Source organism: Monomorium pharaonis, chromosome 10, assembly GCF_013373865.1.
Source record: "Monomorium pharaonis isolate MP-MQ-018 chromosome 10, ASM1337386v2, whole genome shotgun sequence".
Lineage (NCBI taxonomy): Eukaryota > Metazoa > Arthropoda > Insecta > Hymenoptera > Formicidae > Monomorium > Monomorium pharaonis.
Genome location: NC_050476.1, coordinates 7396220 through 7419878, shown reverse-complemented (window position 1 = coordinate 7419878; position 23659 = coordinate 7396220). Strand labels below are relative to the sequence as shown.

The following is a 23659-nucleotide window of genomic DNA, read 5'->3' as shown; positions in this document are numbered from 1 at the left end:
TACCAAAAAATATTTTTTTTATGAAAATCTTTTGGTCTTCTGCACACATTTGAATATCTTACTTTTTTTATTTAACTGGCAATGAGTACAATTATAATACGTAATGTTCTTAAATATATCTTTTTATAAAGAATTCTTCCAGACACGAACAACAAACTTAATACATATATATATATATATATATATATATATATATATATATATATATATCTATTATTTGTGTAATTGCCATTTGCAAATTTTATTATTGGTGATGCTCTTGTTAACATTCTATTTGGATCGACAGTGCAATTAGGAAACAAATCGACATATTCGTACAAATTTATATTAATAAACAAATCTAATTTTTTTGTGTTTAGAATAGATATTTGATATCTTTGTCAAATTACTTGAACAACAACAGAAATTTTATTGCTGTTATGACTTATGCCTAAAGACTTTTATTTACAAAATGACGTTTCCTACGAAAATGATGGCAGTTGAGCTTTCAATAGGCGCGGTCGTATGCCCCTCTCCAGCGCATTATTTCTTCCAGTAATATATCCATGCCATTTTTGTCGACGCCGTCGACGGTCGACAGTCTTGTCGATACCCATCGACGTCATCGGGCCACACATGTTTACGGACGAGCCTACGATCACTTTGTGGGAAGACACACTTTTTCGAGAGAAACTCGACCTATTCGGCTAATTTGCTTCGATTACTTTCATGTAAGTTTATAATTTGTATCTTACGTAGTACTCGAACTATGATCGATTTTCTTATACCCGTACGTCATACATACGTTGTACTGCGTCGTTTCGCCGATACGCCGGTACTACGACGGAGAAATAACATACGTAATTGCCAATTTCTAAGTTCTTGAGTATGCCAAAAAATAGATTGATATAAATTAAATTACACAATGCGATTAGAGCTAGACATTTATAATCGATTATAATTTTTAATTGTTAATTACGTAATTATTATGCAACACGTATAACATCACGTAGTGGGCAAAGTTTATAATGCAAGATGACTAGATCAAATTGACTGCAACATTATTCTCACTTTTAAATCTTAAATTTTGCTTCCAACATGTTATTTAGTATTTATTTAATGTATAAATATTAATGAAGTATTTGTGATAAATATATATTAATGAGGACTTACTTATATTTTTAATAAAATTTATATTAAAAAATATTTTTATCAAGTTATATGTAAGTTTCCAGATAACAAGTTGCCAACAGATTGCTAAAAATTGTTTAAAAGCCTTCATATTGAGCTTCCTATTTTGTTTATTAGACTGTTTAATTTTATCGTTACCAACAGTAAGAAATTTGATGGTAACAGTTATCAGGTTACCAGTCATTAAGCAAACATTTTGGAAAAAATCGTTTAAAAAAAGCTTTATTTGATGGATTTTTTTAACAGAATTTTAATACTAAAAGTATCCAACTGAGTTTTGAAAATACAACAATTCCTTTAATATTTATAATAAGTAATTAATTGATCAATTTGATACTGTCAGTATGAAATTTTAGTAAAAATTTTGCAGTGGTAAACTTCTTCTTTTTGCAAAAATGTAATATACAAGGTATATATATTGTTGAGGTATTCTAATATTATTTTGCTTATATAAACTAATATCAATTAAGAGCCGACACAACATATTGATATGTACATATGAATACATAGTATTAGTCTAAATATAAGTATTGTAAATGTTTCCGTTCTCGAGTTTTTTGATAAAATATTTTAAATAGCGCAATCTAAATAAAGATTACATTACATTGCATTATTTAGAATATTATACTAAAGACGGTTCAAATTCGAAGACCGAAATGTTAACGATATTTGTAATTTAAATATTTATTTGTATATCAATATTCTGTGTCAATCGAATCTTGAATGGTATTACCCTACTTGCATTTTAATTCATTTTTAATGAGTCTTAATTTACCTATCACCTATTTATTACCGGTTAATATAATTAATAAGAAATGTTATAAACATTTTATAAAAATGGTTTCCAAGATTTTTTTTATAATTTTTATGGCAATAAGTATGAAACAGCCATGGACATAGGAATATAGGGACAGAGTATAAACTTGATTGAAGGACGAGGGGAGTGAAACTAAAATACAGGGGGAGTCCGCCATGATACTGTGCCTAAATTTGATTGGTTATAATTCTGCGCATGCTTAATGTTACTATTTTGAAAAAAATACAGATTAATTTAAAACTGTTATTTATTTGTTATACAAATATGAATCTAGTACCATTGTTGAGTGCTATTGGATTATGAAATTATTTACTTTATTTTCTACGTTATCAAATATTTATCATAAATACATGTTTAATTAGTCTTATATACATGCTATAATGTAAAATAAAATACAAATTATAAAAGTAGTCGAATTACTACACAATATTTAATATTTTAAATATTTATTGTTGTCTATATAAATACAAAACCTTAATAAATATACATGGCTAATATGTAATATTATGACATAAAATATCTTATTAATATCTTGTTGAAATATTTTATATTTTACTTTGACATTTACTTACTAGGGCTCATTCGCAAAAGAAATGTATGCGCAAATATTCGCTGCAACAGAAAAGTTGCAAGTTTATTAAAAGCCATACGATAGTCAATAAATTTCCAATTATTCTATAAAAACAAAGTTTGCAAATACATTTCTCTTACGAATAAGCTCAAGAATCGAGCCTCTGAGATATATCTTTGGAATTGCATTTAAAAATTTGGATCCAATGAGGGATATATTTATGAAATGTATGGTAACAAATATCATTAATTATATTTAATAAGTAACAACATTTATTACCCTTTAAAAAGTACAAGTTTATTAAGTAAGTGACTCTTACTATTTGATTTATCTATACTAGTTAACGCTATATAGTGTAGCCTAATTTTTACATATTTTTTAACAATAGCTCGAATTAAATGGACATCGTGATTTTCCATTAATAATTGATCGTGTGCGTGTGCTTTTAAATTGTTAAATAAATTACTGTTAATGAATTGTTCTAAAACTGGTTTGATATATAAAGTTCATTAAGTTTTCGTTTTATAAATGTTCCACTTGAATGAACAGCGCACCGAATTTCTGTTTCACATTTACGACATATAGTTATAACATCAACTGACGGTTGTATTAATTTTCCACGACTTTTTACACTTATCAAATTATTTTTTCCAACGTTACGTGCTGTTAATGCACTTACGCAAACATCACAAATTAATTTTTCTTTTAATTACATTACGACATAGCCAGCAATATATTCGATGACATTCTTAGAAAATTCTGAAATTTCCCGAACATCTGGAATGTAGTTATGATCATTAACTAAGTTTAATGTTTCAACATTATTATTTTTATACGATTTGTTATATAATTGTAATAATCGTGATGTGGAATTTATATCTTCAGAATTTTTTATTTTGCCAGCAGATGATACGTGTAAAATTGATATTTTTTGTAAAGGAATACAATTGCCAGTTTTTGAATTACGTAAATCTGCATGAATAAGAATTTTTTTATAGCCGCTTTGAATTGTCTGACAGTAGGATTATTATTTCCTCTGCCATGATGTCTTAGACATCCAAATAGCAATTCTATATGATCTTGACTGAATTTATAAAAGGGAATGTATTTTAAATAATTATTTTTTATACAAAATTCTTTAAATAATGTTAACGCACTTTCCATACAAATAAGAAATCCTAAAAAACCAGTTTTTCGACGAGAATAACATAATAATTTACCATTTTCTCTTTTTAATGATAATATGTAGGATTTAAATTGTTCAAATTTATTCGTTACTAATTCTATATTTTTAGAATTTAATGCTTGCTTTAATCCAATTTGTTTTTATGTTTTTTGAATTTAATATATTGAAAAGATCATTAAAAATTAATAAAAATTTAATTGTTTGCTCGCAACCTTGAAATTTTTCCAACAATAAATTATTTTTACAAAATAAAAGTGTCTGCGACTGATTGACTAAAAATTTGAGCGGCTAATCGAACTTTCATTTTTTGTTTATTATAATTGATGTGTTTGCTTCTTAATTTATTGCCTAAATGCATACCTTCCAGTTGTAATTCATGAAGGTTATTTAAGTATAACCATCGTATTGGTTGATTATCCCCATGAATAAAATATTGCAGATCTCCAAAAGTATTTCGCACTAGTTTTAGCATATGACTGGAGTCGAAAAAAGCTACTATTTTTTCATTTGTAACAGGGTGAGAAAACGATGTCTGCAACGAAGTTATATCATCAAAATTGCACCCGAGATTTTTAAAAACAGAAAAGTGTTGTAGATGTTCCATCACAAGTCAAAGATATTTTTAAGCCAGTTTCATGCACAGCTTTTAAGCATTCTGTTACCAAACGAGTTTTCTCATCTGCAGACATTCCTTTTATCAAGTAATATGAAATTGGAATTTTCCATGCACCATTTATGCAAACAATCATAAAAACTAAAACTTGATTTGCTAAGATAGTATCATCACAAGCAATGTTTTCTCCCAAATCAATGTAACCGCTAAATTTTGATTCATATTCTAATTCATCATATTCTAAATGTTCTCGAATTGCCATTTCATCAAATAGTAAACAACCAAATAATGTATAATTTGATTTTTTTTACACGTTCAGTGATAGAATATAACGCTTCTGAACTAATACCAGGTTCTCCATTAACAGTTCTGTACCAAGAAGAAAGAGTTTTTAGTGTGGTAAGCACTTATTAAAGTAATCACGCACGTATTCATAAGCTCGTGCAGAGTAATAATGTAGCGTTAATGCAAATGAACGTATTTCCGGCGAATATTGTTTAGGTACACATGCATTTTTCTTTTGCATAATTAATCGCTTAAAAATCTCACCTATTGGTTTACCTAACATATGTATGATGTCAATTTGTGTTTTATTCAACAATTGATTATTCTTTAATTTGTTTAAAATTTCTTTGAGTGTGATCACTTGATTCTTATACCGTCGTATTTTTTGTTGCGCAAATCGCATTTTTTTTTGCATGTTGTACTTCCAAGAATTTAATTCTTTTCCGTAATCTAGATTTTTCTGGAGAATTATAGATGCGTGTAGGTGATACCATTGTGTTTTATCCACTTTAGATACCGATTGTGCTAAAATAATAAATAACAGTAATTATATCAAATTAAAATTATTAAATTTTATTTATTAATTCTATTTCTTTGAAGGTAGGTAGAATATGTATTAAAAATGATTTTTACGTGAACAAATATTTGTTATGGGTGATAAGGATCCATTGATTACATCTATTGATTCTGTTGGAACTATTGGCGAATAATTTATTTCTTGTAATAGTTCGTTTCAACGTTTTCATTAATAAATTGTTCAACAGTAGATTCCGAAGATGATCGCTGCATTGTAAGTGTTCTCTAGAAAAAAAAGAATAGATCTATGAATATATTAATGAAAAATAGACATTATAGTATGAGATATAATATATATTATAAAAACATTAATTGTTATTTACACTAGGCAATGCATTTGGCCTAAGTCGAGTTATTGAACATGATCTATTAAAAGATGCTTCTTCAAAATGAATAGAACAAATACGAGCTATAGTTGGGATAGATGATGAACTCATTCCCAAAATATCCAACCATAACTTGCGAATAGTAGAATTTTTGGGAAAACTCGAACCATATTATTTTTAACAAATTATATTTTTAAAATAAAAAATTATAATGTTTAACGTAATGAATAATTTAATATCTGTGAAATTTTTATATTATCTGTGTTATTTTTATATTATCATTTATAGTGTTATTTCTTTTTTTCCAATTTTGAAAATCAGATCTGTTCTTACACGACTGAACAAAGCACTGTACCATTTTTCACTTACAAAAAGTATTTGTTATAATGTAAAACCCTGACACAACGTAATTAACCTATTTATCTTTTATTTATTTTTTAAATGTCACGTTGTGTTACATTCATACTTTTTACGCTGCGCTTGCGCCAAATAATAACCAATCAAAAATAGACACAGTCAGTTTCCTCTCAATGGCTTCTGCCCTACAATGTTATACTCGTCCCTATATTCCTATGTCTATGGAAACAGCATTTTCGCTTGTTTGCACAAGCACTTGTTTGAAAGTATCCGTCAAACTTGATCGGGATCGATAATGTAGAGTCATCCGTGCATGTCATGAACAATATTTTGTATATATTTCTTTTATAGATTTGGAAATTCTTTTCCAGAATTAAAGTACACGTATTAATAAACGTATTAGCTAAAGAAAATAATCTTTTTTTCTAGACTTTTAATTTTAGTTTGAATTGCATAATATTGTTCGTATATATTATCCCTACAGGAATACGATTCATTTTGTACACATATACCATAGAATTTATATACTAAGCAAATATTGTCATCAAGTGACAGCTCCAGAAATAATTTTCTTTTTTTTTTATTTATGATATAAACTTGACCGTATTTCTCTAGATTTTGATGTGTACTTTAATTTTGTAAAAGAGTTTTGCGATTTTATAAAACCAACTTGTACCAAAAGTAGCTATTTCTTTTTTTATGACGCTTGGCTATCCGAGTTATAAGATATTAATGATTATTTTGCTATATAGATTGCAGGAAAATGGCAAATGATCGCTTAGATATAGTGATATTTGGCGCTACTGGATTTACTGGAAAATTTGTGGTAAGAAATGCGACTCATATGTGCAAAGATCGGAAACTGAGGTTTGGTATTGCTGGTCGTAGAAAGGAAGCTTTAGACGCTGTTGTTACAGAATTTGCTTCAGATATTGGTATATTTAAGAATTAGAATTATTTCAGAAGATAATGAACCACTTTGTTTATTATTAATGAACATGCTGACATTACATTATATATGTGCATCTTATCAGAGGACATACCTATTATTCTGGCTGACGTAAAAGATGAAGAGTCTCTCAAAAAAATGACAGAACGAACAAAAGTACTTATCAGCTGTTGCGGTCCATACAGATTTTATGGAGAACCAGTTGTCAAAGCATGCATTGCTACTCGCACTCATTATGTTGATGTCACTGGTGAACCACAGGTAATTCAATCTACGTTTGAATAGTTAAATGAACGTTAATTGATGATTTAATATTTTCAATATTTTGTAGTTTATGGAGAAAATGCAATTGGAATATAATGAAGCAGCGAAAGAAGCTGGTGTTTATATAGTGAGCGCTTGCGGTTTTGACTGTATTCCTAGCGATTTGGGAATTATTTTCACACAACAAAAATTTGAAGGAGAAGTCAATGCTATTGAAATATACTTGAAGTCGTGGACAACTAACACTGAGAAGAAAGGTCCATATGTAAATTATGGAACTTATGAGTCGCTAGTATACGGTGTGGGTCACCTAAAGGAATTACGAGAATTACGCGCAAAGTTATATCCTACCAAATTGCCCGAATTCATGCCGAAATTAAAACCAAGGTATGCACATATTGTGTGTATTTACTAATATTCAAATATTGTGTGTACACTGTTGTATGTTATATAAATCACATTTTATCAATTAAGTTAAATATAAGTCAATTTGTATCAAAGTTAAGAAATTATGCAAAATTTATATATTGATAAGAAAAAAGATAGTTATACTAATGATAAGTAGTGTTATAGTAATTTCTTTTATCGTAGAAGTGTGGTACATCGAAGCGATGCTTCTAAAGGATTGTCCGTGTCATTTCCGAGTGCCGATCGCCCAGTAGCTCTTCGTACACAGCGATTTTTATATGACAAATATAAAGAAAGGCCTGCACAAGTTCAGTTTTATGTCACAATGAAGTCAGTATAATATCAATGCCATATGAAATATCACAAATGAGAAATAATTTCTGCTAATGTGCGTTTAACACTAGGTCTTTCTTTGAACTCCTGATGCTAGCCATTTTCGGTACAACTTTATTAATCCTGTCTCGCATATCATGCGGTCGCAACTTGCTTCTAAAAGTACATATGAAAATATTTACAGTTATCAAAATTATATAGATAATACAAGATAAATAAAAGCAATTATATTTGCAGTACCCTGCTCTATTTACGTATGGTTTAATAAGTCGTGAGAATCCGGATATGGAATTGTTCAAATCAACGTACTTTGATATGACGTTTGTAGCTTACGGATGGACTGAAAAGCTGGCTGAACCTACCGACAAACATATCGATCCGCCTAATAAAAAAGTAATCACCAAAATCTCTGGCGTTTCTCCCGCATATGAAATGACTAGCATTGTAGTGATTTTATCAGCTATAACAATCCTTAACGAAATTGATAAGATCCCCGACAAGTGAGTAACTTATTGATAATATGTCAATGTAATTATTGTGTCTATTGTATTCATTTTTGGAAAATGTTTAAAAAGTTTATAAATTTTTCAGTATAAACAACTACTAAACAATAATTACAATTACATGTTGAAAATGAACTTAATTTTATGTATTTATATAATGTTATTGTATATTTTTTACAGCGGAGGAGTGCTTACTCCTGGTGCTGCGTTCGGTAAAACATCTCTGACCGAGCAAATGATTAAACATAATATTAAATTTGAAGTGGTATCTACTGAAATACAAAGTAAATTATAAAGAAAGAAGTATAAAATATACTGACAGTCTTTCTTTTTAACATTTTTTATAATTATGTTTGATTTTGATATTAATATTTTTATAATTTTGAGTAATTTTGAGAAATACTATACGCTCTATATTTATAAAGCTCTATACATATATATTTTATTACGCTCTATACATACAGGGTGTCCTAAAACATGTGGGTCAACGTAAAAAGGTAGAAGGGATTAGGTCTAACTAAGCTGTGCTACAACTTAGGCGACCCGAGCCTGCCTCTCTGCGCGCTTTTATTAGTATGAGCTTAACCTTTAATGACTCAATAATTTTTGCAAATATCGCAAAATGATAAAAGACTTTTTTTGTTCATCTTGATTCCTTCTATCCTTTTACGAGCTTTGACCCACATGTTTTAGGACACCTTGTATATATTTCAGATATTGATATTAATAGTATTTTGAAAAAATGTTTATAAGAAAAATGTATAAGTATTATAATTTAATAAAATTTAATTATTACATGTTATTAATTATTACAAAAATGAAAGTTTTAAGACATAAAATGTTTCTTAAAGAGTATACTTTACTTCAGCAGCGAATAGGAGACAGTAAACAATTGTATACATAAATTCATATAAACATGTTTCCTATTTGACCTTGTTTCAGAGTATTATTTTTGTGTTCAATAATATGCAGTTGCTTGTCTTTATAAATATAGAAGAAAAGTTATCATTTTGAACATCTACTTTCGGTCTGTATTTATCTTCTATAAAGAAAAGTGATTACAGTTTACTATGTACATGAAACTCTATATATTGTATATAATATTACAATACATCTCAAACTTAAACCTGTACATCATTTTTGAAGAATTGATTAAAATATGTGATGTAATTTAATATAAGTTGATATTGGCACACTTTTAATGAACTTCTTAATGTTATTTTTAACAGCACAAACATTGAAATAAATTAAAAGGAATATTGGAAAAAAGAAATAACATTGAAGTGAAATGAAAAAGAAACATTAGCACGATATAACGAAGAAACGATACGTTTATATCACGCATTGTGCGTGTAATTACGTGTTTTCTCTCGATAACTTTTCTGCGCTATGTATGAATTGTTCATATTCATGAAGAAAATAGACTAAAATTGCATTTTTAATAAAAATCTTTGAATTCAACCAGTACATTGTTTCAATGAGTCATCCGGGATTCCGTTTGCGTAAAATCCTTCCAAGAAAATCTACTTTTGCCGATCGCTGACGACGATCGCATAGATTAGGTGTATAACATATCGTTCGTTGTGATTAACTCTTATACGAGATATGTAATTTATTCGATTTCTTGTTTCCACAGAAGGCATTCATTGCAAAAAGTGTGAGTTAACGCGTCAACGAAACATTTTATCCATTCTATTGTGAATTTCACGATATTCCCTTTTTTTAATCCAAAATTTTATAAGGAACAAAATCTGTGACTTGCAAGAACGAAGAAATGGAACGTGTATAGGATGTTTTTTTAAGGATTAATAAGATTTAAGAAAAAAAATTGAACAAAATTGTAGGACAGGACTCTTGATTGATTGCATTGTAAGGAATTATTTAATATTTTCTAAAATTATCTTTTTAATGTTTCCAGGAAAATATAAATTATTTAATTAGAAAAATTAATTTTTTTCAAATTGTTAGATGTACATAGAAGAGTAATACGCGTTTCATTATTGACCTAGTTTACACCGAGCCCTTGGTACGCGTATCAAATAGTAAATAACTAGTGAATGTGTTTAATCATTGGCTGATCAGCTTAAATTCACTACTTGATACGCGTACCAAGTGCTCGGTGTAAACTAGAGCATTGAGAGTGAAAACAATCCTTTGATACAAAGTCAATATCGCTCGGCTTTGTGCCTAGCCAGGTATGACTATGAAGTACAGTTGTGCAGAGAAATCGTATATGAATCTTCTTTTTCACACATTTAATTAGATTATCATTATGCACTGTGCTCACCGCATACACAATGTAATGTAAGAATATAAAACGTTATAAAATTTTAATTCTACCTGAAAAAAATTTTTTTTATAAAAACAAAATATGTCTGTTTATACTACTTTATTTTGTTTATAAATATTCTGTTTAATATGAAATAATTATATTGAAAAGACAAACTAATTAAAAAGATTATTTTTGTATTGTTTTTTATTTTACAAAAAGGTAAATTTGAAAAGAAATGAGAAAAAAAAAGTTATATATAATTATATCTATTTTTGTTTCATAGAATATACATGATTATATATAGATAATTTTTTCTTATTTTTTTGTACTTAGTTTTTTGTAAAAAAAGGCAATGCGAAAATATTTTTAAATAGTTTTTGTCTTTTCGGTATGACTTATTTTTTTATACCAAATAAAAATTTTACGAAAAGAAAGAAACTAGTATAAACATATATGGACATATTATATATATATTTATGTTTTTATATGAAAAATTTTTCCTTTGCGGGTAGCTACCCCGTTGAAAAGATGAGATGGAAATCCAGATTGTTATCCACATTTATGTGGATTTCTATGGATTTCCATCTCTTCAACGGGGTACAGATCTGTTTCATCTAACGCTAGATAGAAATAACTATCAAGTGCTATCAAATATCAAAAGAAATTCTTAATGCAACGACAGTAAAATTTATGATTTCATCAGACATTTATAATTTACGACATATTATAAATAAAATTGTATCTTGATTTTGTAAAACATGGATTATAAATTGTGTAAAGTGGGCTTAATATTATTCTTTGTTATATACAAAACTATCTCGAAACATTCAAGACATAAAAACTAAAAATAGCAGTATCAGTAAATGGTTTTAATAGGTCGCTTGCATAATATAAACCAAGTATAGAAGATTAATATAATTTCGTAATTTTGTCTTGATATCAATTTTCTTTGGTCGCGCTGTTTTAAGCTGATAGTATTTTCATACAACGTATATAAACAGATTTTTTATTACATTTTTCTTAAAGGAGTTTCTCTGCTCACGCCCGGCACAAGTGGCACACGGGTTCAAGTAACGAAAAATATTCAAATGACCATTTTGTTGCCTTCTTTTTTTAGCTGTATATCGTCTAAAGTTAATAATGAATATTAAAAAAATTTGGCTAAAGTACTACCTTCATTACTGAAATAATTTTTTTAGAAATTAAGAATAAACATTTTTCACTATTATACCACTTTAGATAACTAAATACAACAATTTGAAATATTCATGTTATATCACTAGTACACATTTACCACACTTACGTGTTGTATTATTTCGATTATTGTAAACTTTTTATTTTATCAATTATTTCACTCAAACGAGTGCATCGTTCCAAAATTCAACAGTACTTTTCTGGATAGTTAAGATGTATTGTAAAGTTTATAATGATTAAATATATAAATTGTGCATAAGGAAAAATATAATAAATTGTTAACGTACTATTTTATTATATAATGAACAGAGAAGATGAGGCCAGTAAAGAAAGCGTTAAAAGCCTTATAGATACTCCAGATATGTCTTTGAGCGAGGAAGAGCGAGTTGCTCGCGCGCATCGATGTCTCTTTCAAATCGGAAACCATATCAACACATGTCTGGCGAAATATAAAACTGCCGAACAAGTTAGAGAATGAAAAGGCAATCTTTAATATTTTGCTTCCTTTTTCCTAACTCTAAACCACCAATTTTATGTCACTATTTTTTTTTTTGGTTAATGCGAAAACATTGGAAACTGACAGTGTGGATCTTGTTTGGTGTAGAAAGTCGCAAACCCGGATGTGCTACTTACAAGCATGAACGTCGTTTACTTTACGTTTCATAAATACGATACATGATATCAGTTTTTATGGAAAAGCGGTAAATTGGCAACTGCGTTACCATGTCTTGTATGCAAGAATATTGAAACGTATATTGGAAAACTTAATATAAATATATTTATTACTTGTGTAATTGCCATTTGCAGATTTTATTATTGGTGATGCTCTTGTTAACATCCTATTTGGATCGACAGTGCAATTAGGAAACAAATCAACGTATTCGTACAAATTTGTACTAATAAACAAATCTAATTTTTTTGTGTTTAGAATAGATATTTGATATCTTTGTCAAATTACTTGAACAGGAACAGAAATTTTATTGCTGTTAAGACTCATGCCTAAAGACTTATTTACAAAATGACATTTTCTACCAGATTGATGGCAGTTGAGCTTTCAATCGGCGCGGTCGTATGTCCCTCTCCAGCGCATTATTTTTTCCAGTTATATAGCCATGCCATTTTTGTCGACGGTCAACAGTCTTGTCGATACCCATCGGGCCACACACGTTTGCGGACGAGCCTACGATCACTTTGTGGGAAGACACTCTTTTTCGAGAGAAACTCGACTTATTCGGCTAATTTGCTTCGATTACTTTCATGTAAGTTTATAATTTGTATCTTATGTATCAGCGTATGTATGACCCGTACGTCATACATACGCTGTATTGCTTTGTTTCGCCGATTCGTCGGTTCTGCGACGGAGAAATAACATACGTAATTGCCAATTCCTAAGTTCTTGAGTATGCCAAAAAATAGACTGATACACAGAAAAAAATGTAATATAGCCAATAACATATTTGATTGCGGGCTGCCAACTACATAAAATACTCAATACAATAATATTTGATATTAATTCAAGTACAATGTTGATACTGCAATGGCACATATTATTGTATTGAGTATATCTGTAATTGGCAGCTCGCAATAACATATCTTATTGAATATATTACTTTTTTTTCAGTGTATAAATTAGTTACAAAATGCGGTTAGAGCTAGACCTCTATAATCGATTATAATTTTTAATTGTTAATTATCTAATTATTGTGCAACACGTATAACATCATCAATGGACAAAGTTTATAATGCAAGATTTATACTAGGTCAAATTGACTGTAACATTATTTTTACTTTTAAATCTTACGTTTTGCTTTTAGCATGTTATTTAGTATTTATTTAATGTCTAAATATTAATGAAGTACTTGTGATAAATATATATTAATGAGGACCAACTTATATTTTTTATAAGATTTATATTAACAAAAAATATTTTTATCAAGTTAAATGTAAGTAAATGTAAATTTCCAGATAACAAGTTGCCAACAGATTGCTAACAATTGTTTAAAAACCTTGTTAGCAGATTGCTAACAATTGTTAAAAAACAAAGTTTAATATTTCTTGAAAGCTTTACACATTTACACATTTTACAAATTTTCTGAAAATATCAAAATTTAAAAAACTTTTAACATTATGACCATTTTGAAGATGTTTACATTTTTTATTTTATTGAGATTTTACACACTAGCTAAATATTAATTTTGAATATTTTTGAAATTTTTTATTATTTTTATTCTTTTTTATATTTTTATTCTAATTACATTTTATGAATAATTTTAATTTTAATTTTATTTTAGTTCTTGTAATTTTAGGATAAATATGTTTCAATTATTTACACGCAATATGTGCTATTTTGAAAATTTTTTGCTATAGTCAAAAGGAACTTATTATTTTTTTCTAATTTTTTGTCAATTTAGCAACGTTCTTTTTCGACTGTAAACTGTAAAAAAATTTCAAAGCGATCACACGTATATACTGACTCAGTAATTGAAATATGAATATTCTAAAACTAAAAAAACTAATTAAAATTAAATTACAATGAAAATTATTAATTAAACGTAATTTTATAAAATTAACATGCATAAAGAGAAAAAAATTATGAAAATCCCAAAAGTGTTCAGAATGTTTATTTTACACACACACACACACACACACACACACACACACACACACACACACACACACACACACACACACACACACACACACACACACACACACACACACACCGTGCGCGCGCGTATGTATGTATAATATAAATAAATAATATGAATGTAATAAATATCTAAATATAAATATCGTCAGCTAAATTAAAAAAACTTAGAACTCCATCGGACGTCCGATGGAATTATGAGGTTTTTTAATTTAGTAATATTATATATTAATATTATTAAAATATATATATATATCGTTGGCAAAATTGCTTTTATATAAGGTTTATACATATATTATATATATGTATATATATGTATATAAACTTTATATAAAAGCAAGCCCTATATATCGAACATATATGGCTGCTCATTGCCATTTTCTACCCCGTCACGTATAGTCCAGGCAATAGGTAGTTTTATCTTGCAAAAGGTCAAGGAAACTTTATACTTGGCATAGTTCTTAGGTTTAGCATACTATTTAATACTCTGAGTTTTTGACCTTGAAACGTTGTCGCTCGCGTCGCCATATTGAAAAAATGAAGCAAAAAATCACTTTTTGACGAATATCTCGTTTCCGGTGTGAGATACGTGAAAAATAGTTATTATAAAAAATGTAAAGTATAAAATTTTCTACATTTTATGTTGTAACATTTGTTTTCTCAGATCAATAGTTTCCGAGATACAATGCGATAAAGTGGAGTATTTTTTCCAATTTGTCAGAATATTTCACTTTCCTCTGGAAATTTAAGTTAGTTATTAAATATTTTTTATTTTTTACTTTTTTCCGCACCACCGTGGAGGTAAAGTAAAAGGCGTGTTTTTTTCTATATGGTTTCCCCGCCTAATCCACAATGCACTGTCCCAAGGAATAGAAAATCATCGTTTTAATCTTTTCAATCTTTTAGATGGACTCGGTTGATCGGGATCGATTGGTTCAGCCTGAGAATTCTCTTCTTCTTCTTCTTCTTCGATTTTATCTTTATCATCTCCCATTTTGTTGGTGAAAAATTGATTGATTTCAAGAGTTTCCTCATCATCATTATCATCATCGAAGTCTGAGAGTACTTCTAGGACGTTTTGACACGATACTCCATTACAAAAAGCACATATAATAGAGCACTTTAAATCTATCTTCCTACATCCGTATGCTTGTTCACATCCTTTTTTGCATTTGCATGAAATTGAATGAATTTCAATAGTACTTGAGGAACTAGATCTTTCATAGTTGTTATTGGAGTAAGGCCAATTTTACTGCGTTTCCATCGGCATTCTTCTGCATTTTTTGATCTGCCGTACCATAATTGAACTTGATAATAGGTCTGAAGCAAATGGTATTGTGCGGCATCACTTGTAGGCGGTAGGGACATTAAATTCAATTTACTTTTTGTAATAGATTTCACGAAACATTGATAGCGGAGAGTATCTAAAGCGATGTTATCATCAAAATTGCTGTAAAATGCGGTCAAGAATTTTTCGCCACCCGAGATGCTGTCTTTACGATCTGCATTTCATTCTTGAACACTTGAATAATTTCGTTTAATGATTTGTACTTTTCGCTCATCTTAAAAAATTTTATTTTTCCTTGATTGAAAATTGCAGATGTGGTATTGCAACCATTGAATGCATGCAGAAATAAGATATTGTCCGCAGCTATATCTCCATATCGTAAGCTTCGAGGAGTATATTTTTTCCACTATTTTTCCTTTGCCGGGTTTTCGAAAATATACATTTTATCAACACAGCGATCAATTTGTCTCCATCATATGATTCTGTTTTCGTTGTAGGGGAAGATATAGATCTCCTGGTTCTTTTGACAGCGCTGGCAAGACATCATAAAAATGTATATTTTCGAAAATCCGGCAAAGGAAAAATAGTGGAAAAAATATACTCTCCTCGAATTTTTACGATATGGGGATATAGCTGCGGACAATATCTTATTTCTGCATTCAGTGGTTGCGATACCACATCTGCAATTCTCAATCAAGGAAAAATAAAATTTTTAAAGCTGATCGAAAAGTATGAATCATTATATTAAACAAAATTATCCAAGTGTTAAAGAATGAAAATGCAGATCGTAAAGATATCATCTCGAGTGGCGAAAAATTCTTGACCGCATTTTACAGCAATTTTGATGATAACATCGCTTTAGATACTCTCCGCTATCAATGTTTCGTGAAATCTATTACAAAAAGTAAATTGAATTTAATGTCCCTACCGCCTACAAGTGATGCCGCACAATACCATTTGCTTCAGATCTATTATCAAGTTCAATTATGGTACGGCAGATCAAAAAATGCAGAAGAATGGGAATGGAAACGCAACTTATAGAAAGTTCGAAATAAACCAAATTTTGGACCTATTATGATTTGATTATTTCTTTTGGGCCTTTTTCAATTAAAGGGCTTGCTGCAATAGTGAGTTAATCCACATTTTGTAAAAATCATCGACATAAAGCATGGACTGTGCATTTCCTGCAAAAAGCTCTTGAAAAGTGTCCGGCAGAAAGACAAAGAGGAGACATGATCCGGGTCAATTTTTTTCATTGTCTAGCGCCCATTATGCTTCTGCTTAGTATAGACAGAGGCAGCGCTTGATCCAGCTCAATTGCTGTGTCCCTCTTTTGGTCGGAAAAAGAAACGGAAAAAAAAAACGAAAAAGAAAAAGAAACGATAATAAAAAAGAAAAAAAACGAAAATAAAAAAAACAAAACGATAAAAAACGAAAAAGAAATAATAATGTATTATAACAAACATTTAAAAAAATACCAATAATTAATAGTGTTAATAATAAATAAAAAAATAATACGTATTATTTCATATTATTTCATATTATATCTAAAAGTAGAACAATTAAAATAAACCTTTTGAAAATTAAAAATAATATAATTTATTATTATTTATAAATTAATGTTAATTAGAATTATTGTAAATAATATATATATAATTTACAATATTTCTTTTAGATTATATAATAAAAATAAAGATAAATTATATAAAAGTAAGATCCAAGTGCGGACATAAATCAGATATCCAGCATAAAACGTTCTGAATAGAACATCCGTTTTAATTCAAATAATGAACATCCTATGCATGTCCATTTTATGTCCATGGACATGTGGACCTGAATTGGACTTAAAATGGACGTCCTTGGAACACCCAGTGCTATTTGAGATTGAAATTCATCTCATGCAACTGCAAAGAAGAATGTGGACAAGCATGCGGATGTAGGAAGATGGGTTTAAAGTGCTCTATTATATATGCTTTTTGTAATGGAGTATCGTATGAAAACGTCCTAGAAGTACTCTCAGACTTTGATAATGAAGACGATCATAATGATGATGAAAAAACTCTTGAAATCAATGAATTTTTCACCAACGAAATGGGAGACGATAAAGGTAAGATTGAAGAAGAAGACGAAGAGAATTCTCAGGCTGAACCAATCAATCTCGATCAACCGGGTTCATTTAAAAGATTGAAAAGATTAAAACGCTGATCTTCTATTCTTTGAGACAGTGCATTGTGGATTAAGCCTATTGGGGAAACCACATAAAAAAAAACGCGTCTTTTACTTTACCTCCACGGTGGTGCAAAAAAAAGTAAAAAATAAAAAATATTTGATAACTAACTTAAATTTTCAGAGGAAATTGAAATTTTCTGACAAATTGGAAAAAATACTCCACTTTATCGCATTGTATCTCGGAAACTATTGATCTGAGAAAACAAATGTTACAACATAAAATGTAGAGAATTTTATACTTTACATTTTTTATAATAACTATTTTTCACGTATCTCACACCGGAAACGAGATATTCGTAAAAAAGTGATTTTTTTGCTCTATTTTTTCAATATGGCGGCGCGAGCGGCAACGTTTCAAGGTCAAAAACTCAGAGTATTAAATAGTATGCTAAACCTAAAAACTATGCCAAGTATAAAGTTTCCTTGACCTTTTGCAAGATAAAGCCATTTTTATGTCTTTATTGCCTGGACTAGTAATAAACACAACATGATTGCGTTGTTGCATACACGTGTGAATATCACACTGTGCGGATGACATAAGTCCGTATGAATAATGTTTTTATTCTGTACTGTGATAAATACAATCATACATAAGGAAATACAATCGTACAGTAAAATCTTTTTTTGATCACTCATATATCTTCTTATGCATGACTGCATATTGCCACCTTCCACGCATACACACATGTCGCCATCACATCGTGAGGGCAATATGATTGTGGTATTGCACGCACATGTGATAATCACACCGTGAGGGTGACGTGAGCTCTCACAATTTGTTATCTGAAACGATTCATTTTGTACACATATACCATAGAATTTATATACTAAGCAAATATTGTCATCAAGTAACAGCTCCAGAAATAATTTCCTTTTTTTAATTTTTAATATAAACTCGACCGTATTTCTTCAGATTTTAATGTGTACTTTAATTTTGTAAAAGAGTTTTGCGATTCTATAAAACCAACTTGTACCAAAAGTAATTATTTCTTTTCTTATGACGCTTGGCTATCTGAGTTATAAGATATTAATGATTATTTTGTTGTAGATTGCAAAAAAATGGCAAATGATCGCTTAGATATAGTGATATTTGGCGCCACTGGATTTACTGGAAAATTTGTGGTAAAAAATGCGACTCATATTTGCAAAGATAGGAAACTGAGGTTTGGTATTGCTGGTCGTAGAAAGGAAGCTTTAGACGCTGTTGTTACAGAATTTGCTTCAGATATTGGTATATTTAAGAATTAGAATTATTCCAGAAGATAATGAACCATTTTGTTTATTATTAATAAACATGCTGACATTACATTATATATGTGTATCTTATCAGAGGACATACCTATTATTCTGGCTGACGTAAAAGATGAAGAGTCTCTCAAAAAAATGACAGAACGAGCAAAAGTACTTATCAACTGTTGCGGTCCATACAGATTTTATGGAGAACCAGTTGTCAAAGCATGCATTGCTACTCGCACTCATTATGTTGATGTCACTGCTGAAATACAGGTAATTCAATCTACGTTTGAATAGTCAAATGAACGTTAATTGATCATTTAATATTTTCAATATTTTGTAGTTCATATTGAAAATGCAATTGGAATATAATGAAGCAGCGAAAGAAGCTGGTGTTTATATATTGAGCGCTTGCGGTTTTGACTGCATTCCTAGCGATTTGGGAATTATTTTCACACAACAAAAATTTGAAGGAGAAGTCAATGCTATTGAAATGTACTTGAAATGGACAACTAACGCTGAGAAGAAAGGTCCATATGCAAATTATGGAACTTATGAGTCGCTACTATATAGTGCGTGTCACCTAATGGAATTACGAGAATTACGTGCAAAGTTATATACTACCAAATTGCCCGAATTCACGCCGAAATTAAAAAAAAGGTATGCACATATTGTGTGTATTTACTAATATTTTAAGATTGTGTGTACACTGTTGTACGTTATATAAATCACATTTAATCAATTAAGTTAAATATAAGTCAATTTGTGTCAAAGTTAAGAAATTATGCAAAATTTATATATTGATAGGAAAAAAGATAGTTATACTAATGATAAGTAATAAAAGTAAACGGAAAGGTAATGGTAAAAGACAGTGTACAGTTTTGTCGGACAGTCATAAGAGATAAATAAGAGTAAGAATAAGAATACATAGGTGATATAAGATAGGATAGCTTTAGGATATTTAGTATTACGGATGGATAGAGAGATGAATGTTTAGAAATCTGTAAACCAAGTCCCCTTCTTGGCAATTGTACTGCTGAAGTGAATAAATATTATTATTATACTATTACTAATGATATGTAGTGTTATAATAATTTCTTTTATTGTAGAAGTGTGGTGCATCGAAGTGATGTTTCTAAAGGATGGTCCGTGTGGTTTCCGTGTTTCGCTGCCGACCGCCCAGTGGCTCTTCGTACACAGCGATTTTTATATGACAAATATAAAGAAAGGCCCGCACAAGTTCAGTTTTATGCCACAATAAAGTCAGTATAATATCAATGCCATATGAAATATCATATAAATGAGAGATAATTTCTGCTAATGTGCGTTTATTACTAGGTCTTTTTTTGAACTCCTGATGCTAGCCATTTTCGGTGCAACTTTATTAATCCTGTCTCAAATATCATGCAGTCGTAACTTGCTTCTGAAAGTACATATAAAAATATTTACAATTATCAAAATTATATAGATAATACAAGATAAATAAAAGCAATTATATTTGCAGCACCCTGCTCTATTTACGTACGGTTTAGTAAGTCGTGAGAAACCGGATATAGAATTGTTCAAATCAACGCACTTTGATATGACGTTTGTAGCTTACGGATGGACTGAAAAGCTGGCTAAACCTACCGACAAGCATACCGATCCGCCAAATAAAAAAGTAATCACCAAAATCTCTAGCGTTTCTCCCGGATATGAAATGACTAGCATCGTAATGATTTTATCAGCTATGACAATCCTTAACGAAATTGATAAGATTCCCGACAAGTGAGTAACTCATTGATAATATGTCAATGTAATTATTGTGTCTATTGTATTCATTTTCGGAAAATGTTTAAAAAATTTAAAAATTTTCCAGTATAAACAACTAATAAACAATAATTACAATTACATATTAAAAATTAACTTAATTTTATGTATTTATATAATGTTATTGTATATTTTTTACAGCGGAGGAGTGCTTACTCCTGGTGCTGCGTTCGGTAAAACATCTCTGATCGAGCAAATGATTAAACATAATATTAAATTTGAAGTGATATCTACTGAAATACAAAATAAATTATAAAGAAAGAAGTATAAAATATACTAACGTCTTTCTTTTTAGCACTCTTTATAATTATGTTTGATTTTGATATTAATATTTTTATAATTTTAAATAATTTTCAGAAATACTATACGCTCTATATTTATGAAGCTCTATACATATATATTTTATTCATATATATTTTATTACGCTCTATACATACAGGGTGTCCTAAAAAATGTGGGTCAACGTAAAAAGGTAGAAGGGATTAGGTCTAACTAAGCTGTGCTACAACTTAGGCGACCCGAGCCTGCCTCTCTTTGCGCTCTTATTAGTATGAGCTTAACATTGAATGACTCAATAATTTTTGCAAATATCGCAAAATGATAGAAGACTTTTATTGTTCATCTCTACCACATGTTTTAGGACATCTTGTATATATTTCAGATATTGATATTAATAGTATTTTGAAAAAATGTTTATAAGAAAAATGTATAAGTATTATAATTTAATAAAATTTATTTATTACATGTTATTAATTATTACAAAAATGAAAGTTTTAAGACATAAAATGTTTCTTAAAGAGTAGACTTTACTTCATCAGCAAATAGGGGACAGTAAACAATAGTATACAAAAATTCATGTAAACATGTTTCCTATTTGACCTTGTTTCAGAGTATTATTTTTGTGTTTAATAATATGCAGTTGCTTATTTTTATAAATAAAGAAGAAAAGTTATCATTTTGAACATCTACTTTCGGTCTGTATTTATCTTCTATAAAGAAAAGTGATTACAGTTTACTATGTATATGAAACTCTATATATTGTATATAATATTACAATACATCTCAAACTTAAACCTGTACATCATTTTTGAAGAATTGATTAAAATATGTGATGTAATTTAATATAAGTTGATATTGACACACTTTTAATGAACTTCTTAATGTTATTTTTAACAACATAAACATTGAAATAAATTAGAAGGAATATTGGAAAAAAGAAATAATAGTGAAGTGAAATGAAAAAGAAATATTAGCACGATATTTTAACGAAGAAACGATACAATTATGTCACGCATTGTGCGTGTAATTACGTGTTTTCTCTCGATAACTTTTCTGCGCTATGTATGAATTGTTCATATTCATGAAGAAAGTAGACTAAAATTGCATTTTTAATAAAAATTTTCGAATTTAACCAGTACATTGTTTCAATGGGTCATCCGGGGGATTCCGTTTGCGTAAAATCCTTCCAAGAAAATCTACTTTTGCCGATCGCTAACGACGATCGCATAGATTAGGTGTATAACATATCGTTCGTTGTGATTAACTCTTATACGAGATATGTAATTTATTCGATTTCGTGTTTCCACAGAAGGCATTCATTGCAAAAAGTGTGAGTTAACGCGTCAACGAAACATTTTATCCATTCTATTGTGAATTTCACGATATTCCCTTTTTTTAATCCAAAATTTTATAAGGAACAAAATCTGTGACTTGCAAGAACGAAGAAATGGAACGTGTATAAGATGTTTTTTAAGGATTAATAAGATTTAAGAAAAAAAATTGAACAAAATTGGAAGGCAGGACTCTTGATTGATTGCGTTGTAAAGAATTATTTAATATTTTCTAAAATTATCTTTTTAATGTTTCCAGGAAAATATAAATTATTTAATTAGAAAAATTAATTTCTTCCAAATTGTTAGATGTACATAGAAGAGTAATACGCGTTTCATTATTGAGAGTGGAAATCCTTTGACACGATAATAAATATCGTTCGGCCTTGTGCCTAGCCAGGTATGACTATGGCTGCGTTTTGATATTCATTGTCAGTACTGAAATTCTACAGTGTATGTGACGTAAACTATAGATTTTCAGTACTGGCAGAGAATATCGAAACGTAGCCTATAAGGCACAGTTGTGCAGAGAAATCGTATATGAATCTTCCTTTTCGCATATTTAATCAGATTATCATTATGCACTGTGCTCACCGCATACATAATGTAATGTAAGAATATAAAACGTCACAAAATTTTAATTCTATCCGAAAAAATTTGTTTTTGTAAAAACAAAATATGTCTGTTTATACTAGTTTATTTTGTTTATAAATTTTCTGTTTGATATGAAATAATTATATTGAAAAGATAAACTAATTAAAAAGATCATTTTTGCACTTTTTTTTTTACAAGAAGGTAAATTTGAAAAGAAATGAGAAAAAAATGATTATATATAATCATATATATTTTTGTTTCATAGAATATATATGATTATATATGGATAATTTTTTCTTATTTTTTTATACCTAGCTTTTTTTCTACCTAGCTTTTTCTAAAAAAAAGCGATGCAAAAATATTTTTAAATAGTTTTTGTCCTTTCGGTATGACTTATTTTTTTATGCCAAATAAAAATTTCACAA

The 23659-nt window shown here is 29.1% G+C and overlaps 2 protein-coding genes across 2 annotated transcripts; both read left to right on the top strand.

The window, feature by feature from the left end:
• Positions 1-376: 376 nt before the first annotated feature.
• LOC118647599 (saccharopine dehydrogenase-like oxidoreductase) lies at positions 377-9825 on the top strand. Its single transcript, XM_036292793.1, has 9 exons — positions 377-710; positions 6654-6836; positions 6936-7111; positions 7182-7501; positions 7706-7852; positions 7927-8017; positions 8093-8355; positions 8539-8642; positions 9588-9825. The coding sequence occupies exons 2-9, from the start codon at positions 6665-6667 to the stop codon at positions 9602-9604; spliced, it is 1290 nt and encodes a 429-aa protein (XP_036148686.1). The 5' UTR covers positions 377-710; positions 6654-6664; the 3' UTR covers positions 9605-9825.
• Positions 9826-12200: 2375 nt separating this feature from the next.
• LOC118647601 (saccharopine dehydrogenase-like oxidoreductase) lies at positions 12201-22179 on the top strand. The gene is made up of 8 exons (XM_036292795.1): positions 12201-13083; positions 19037-19219; positions 19319-19494; positions 19565-19881; positions 20331-20483; positions 20560-20650; positions 20726-20988; positions 21172-22179. Exons 1-8 carry the CDS (start codon positions 12843-12845, stop codon positions 21284-21286), a joined length of 1539 nt encoding a protein of 512 aa, XP_036148688.1. The 5' UTR covers positions 12201-12842; the 3' UTR covers positions 21287-22179.
• Positions 22180-23659: the final 1480 nt, after the last annotated feature.

Coding starts and splice junctions, on each gene's coding strand:
- LOC118647599 (XM_036292793.1), top strand. CDS start 6,665: ATGGCAAATGATCGCTTAGATATAGTGATATTTGGCGCTACTGGATTT. Junction 6,837..6,935: donor AGAATTTGCTTCAGATATTG/GTATATTTAAGA, acceptor GCATCTTATCAG/AGGACATACCTATTATTCTG. Junction 7,502..7,705: donor ATGCCGAAATTAAAACCAAG/GTATGCACATAT, acceptor CTTTTATCGTAG/AAGTGTGGTACATCGAAGCG.
- LOC118647601 (XM_036292795.1), top strand. CDS start 12,843: ATGACATTTTCTACCAGATTGATGGCAGTTGAGCTTTCAATCGGCGCG. Junction 19,882..20,330: donor ACGCCGAAATTAAAAAAAAG/GTATGCACATAT, acceptor CTTTTATTGTAG/AAGTGTGGTGCATCGAAGTG. Junction 20,651..20,725: donor GTCGTAACTTGCTTCTGAAA/GTACATATAAAA, acceptor TTATATTTGCAG/CACCCTGCTCTATTTACGTA.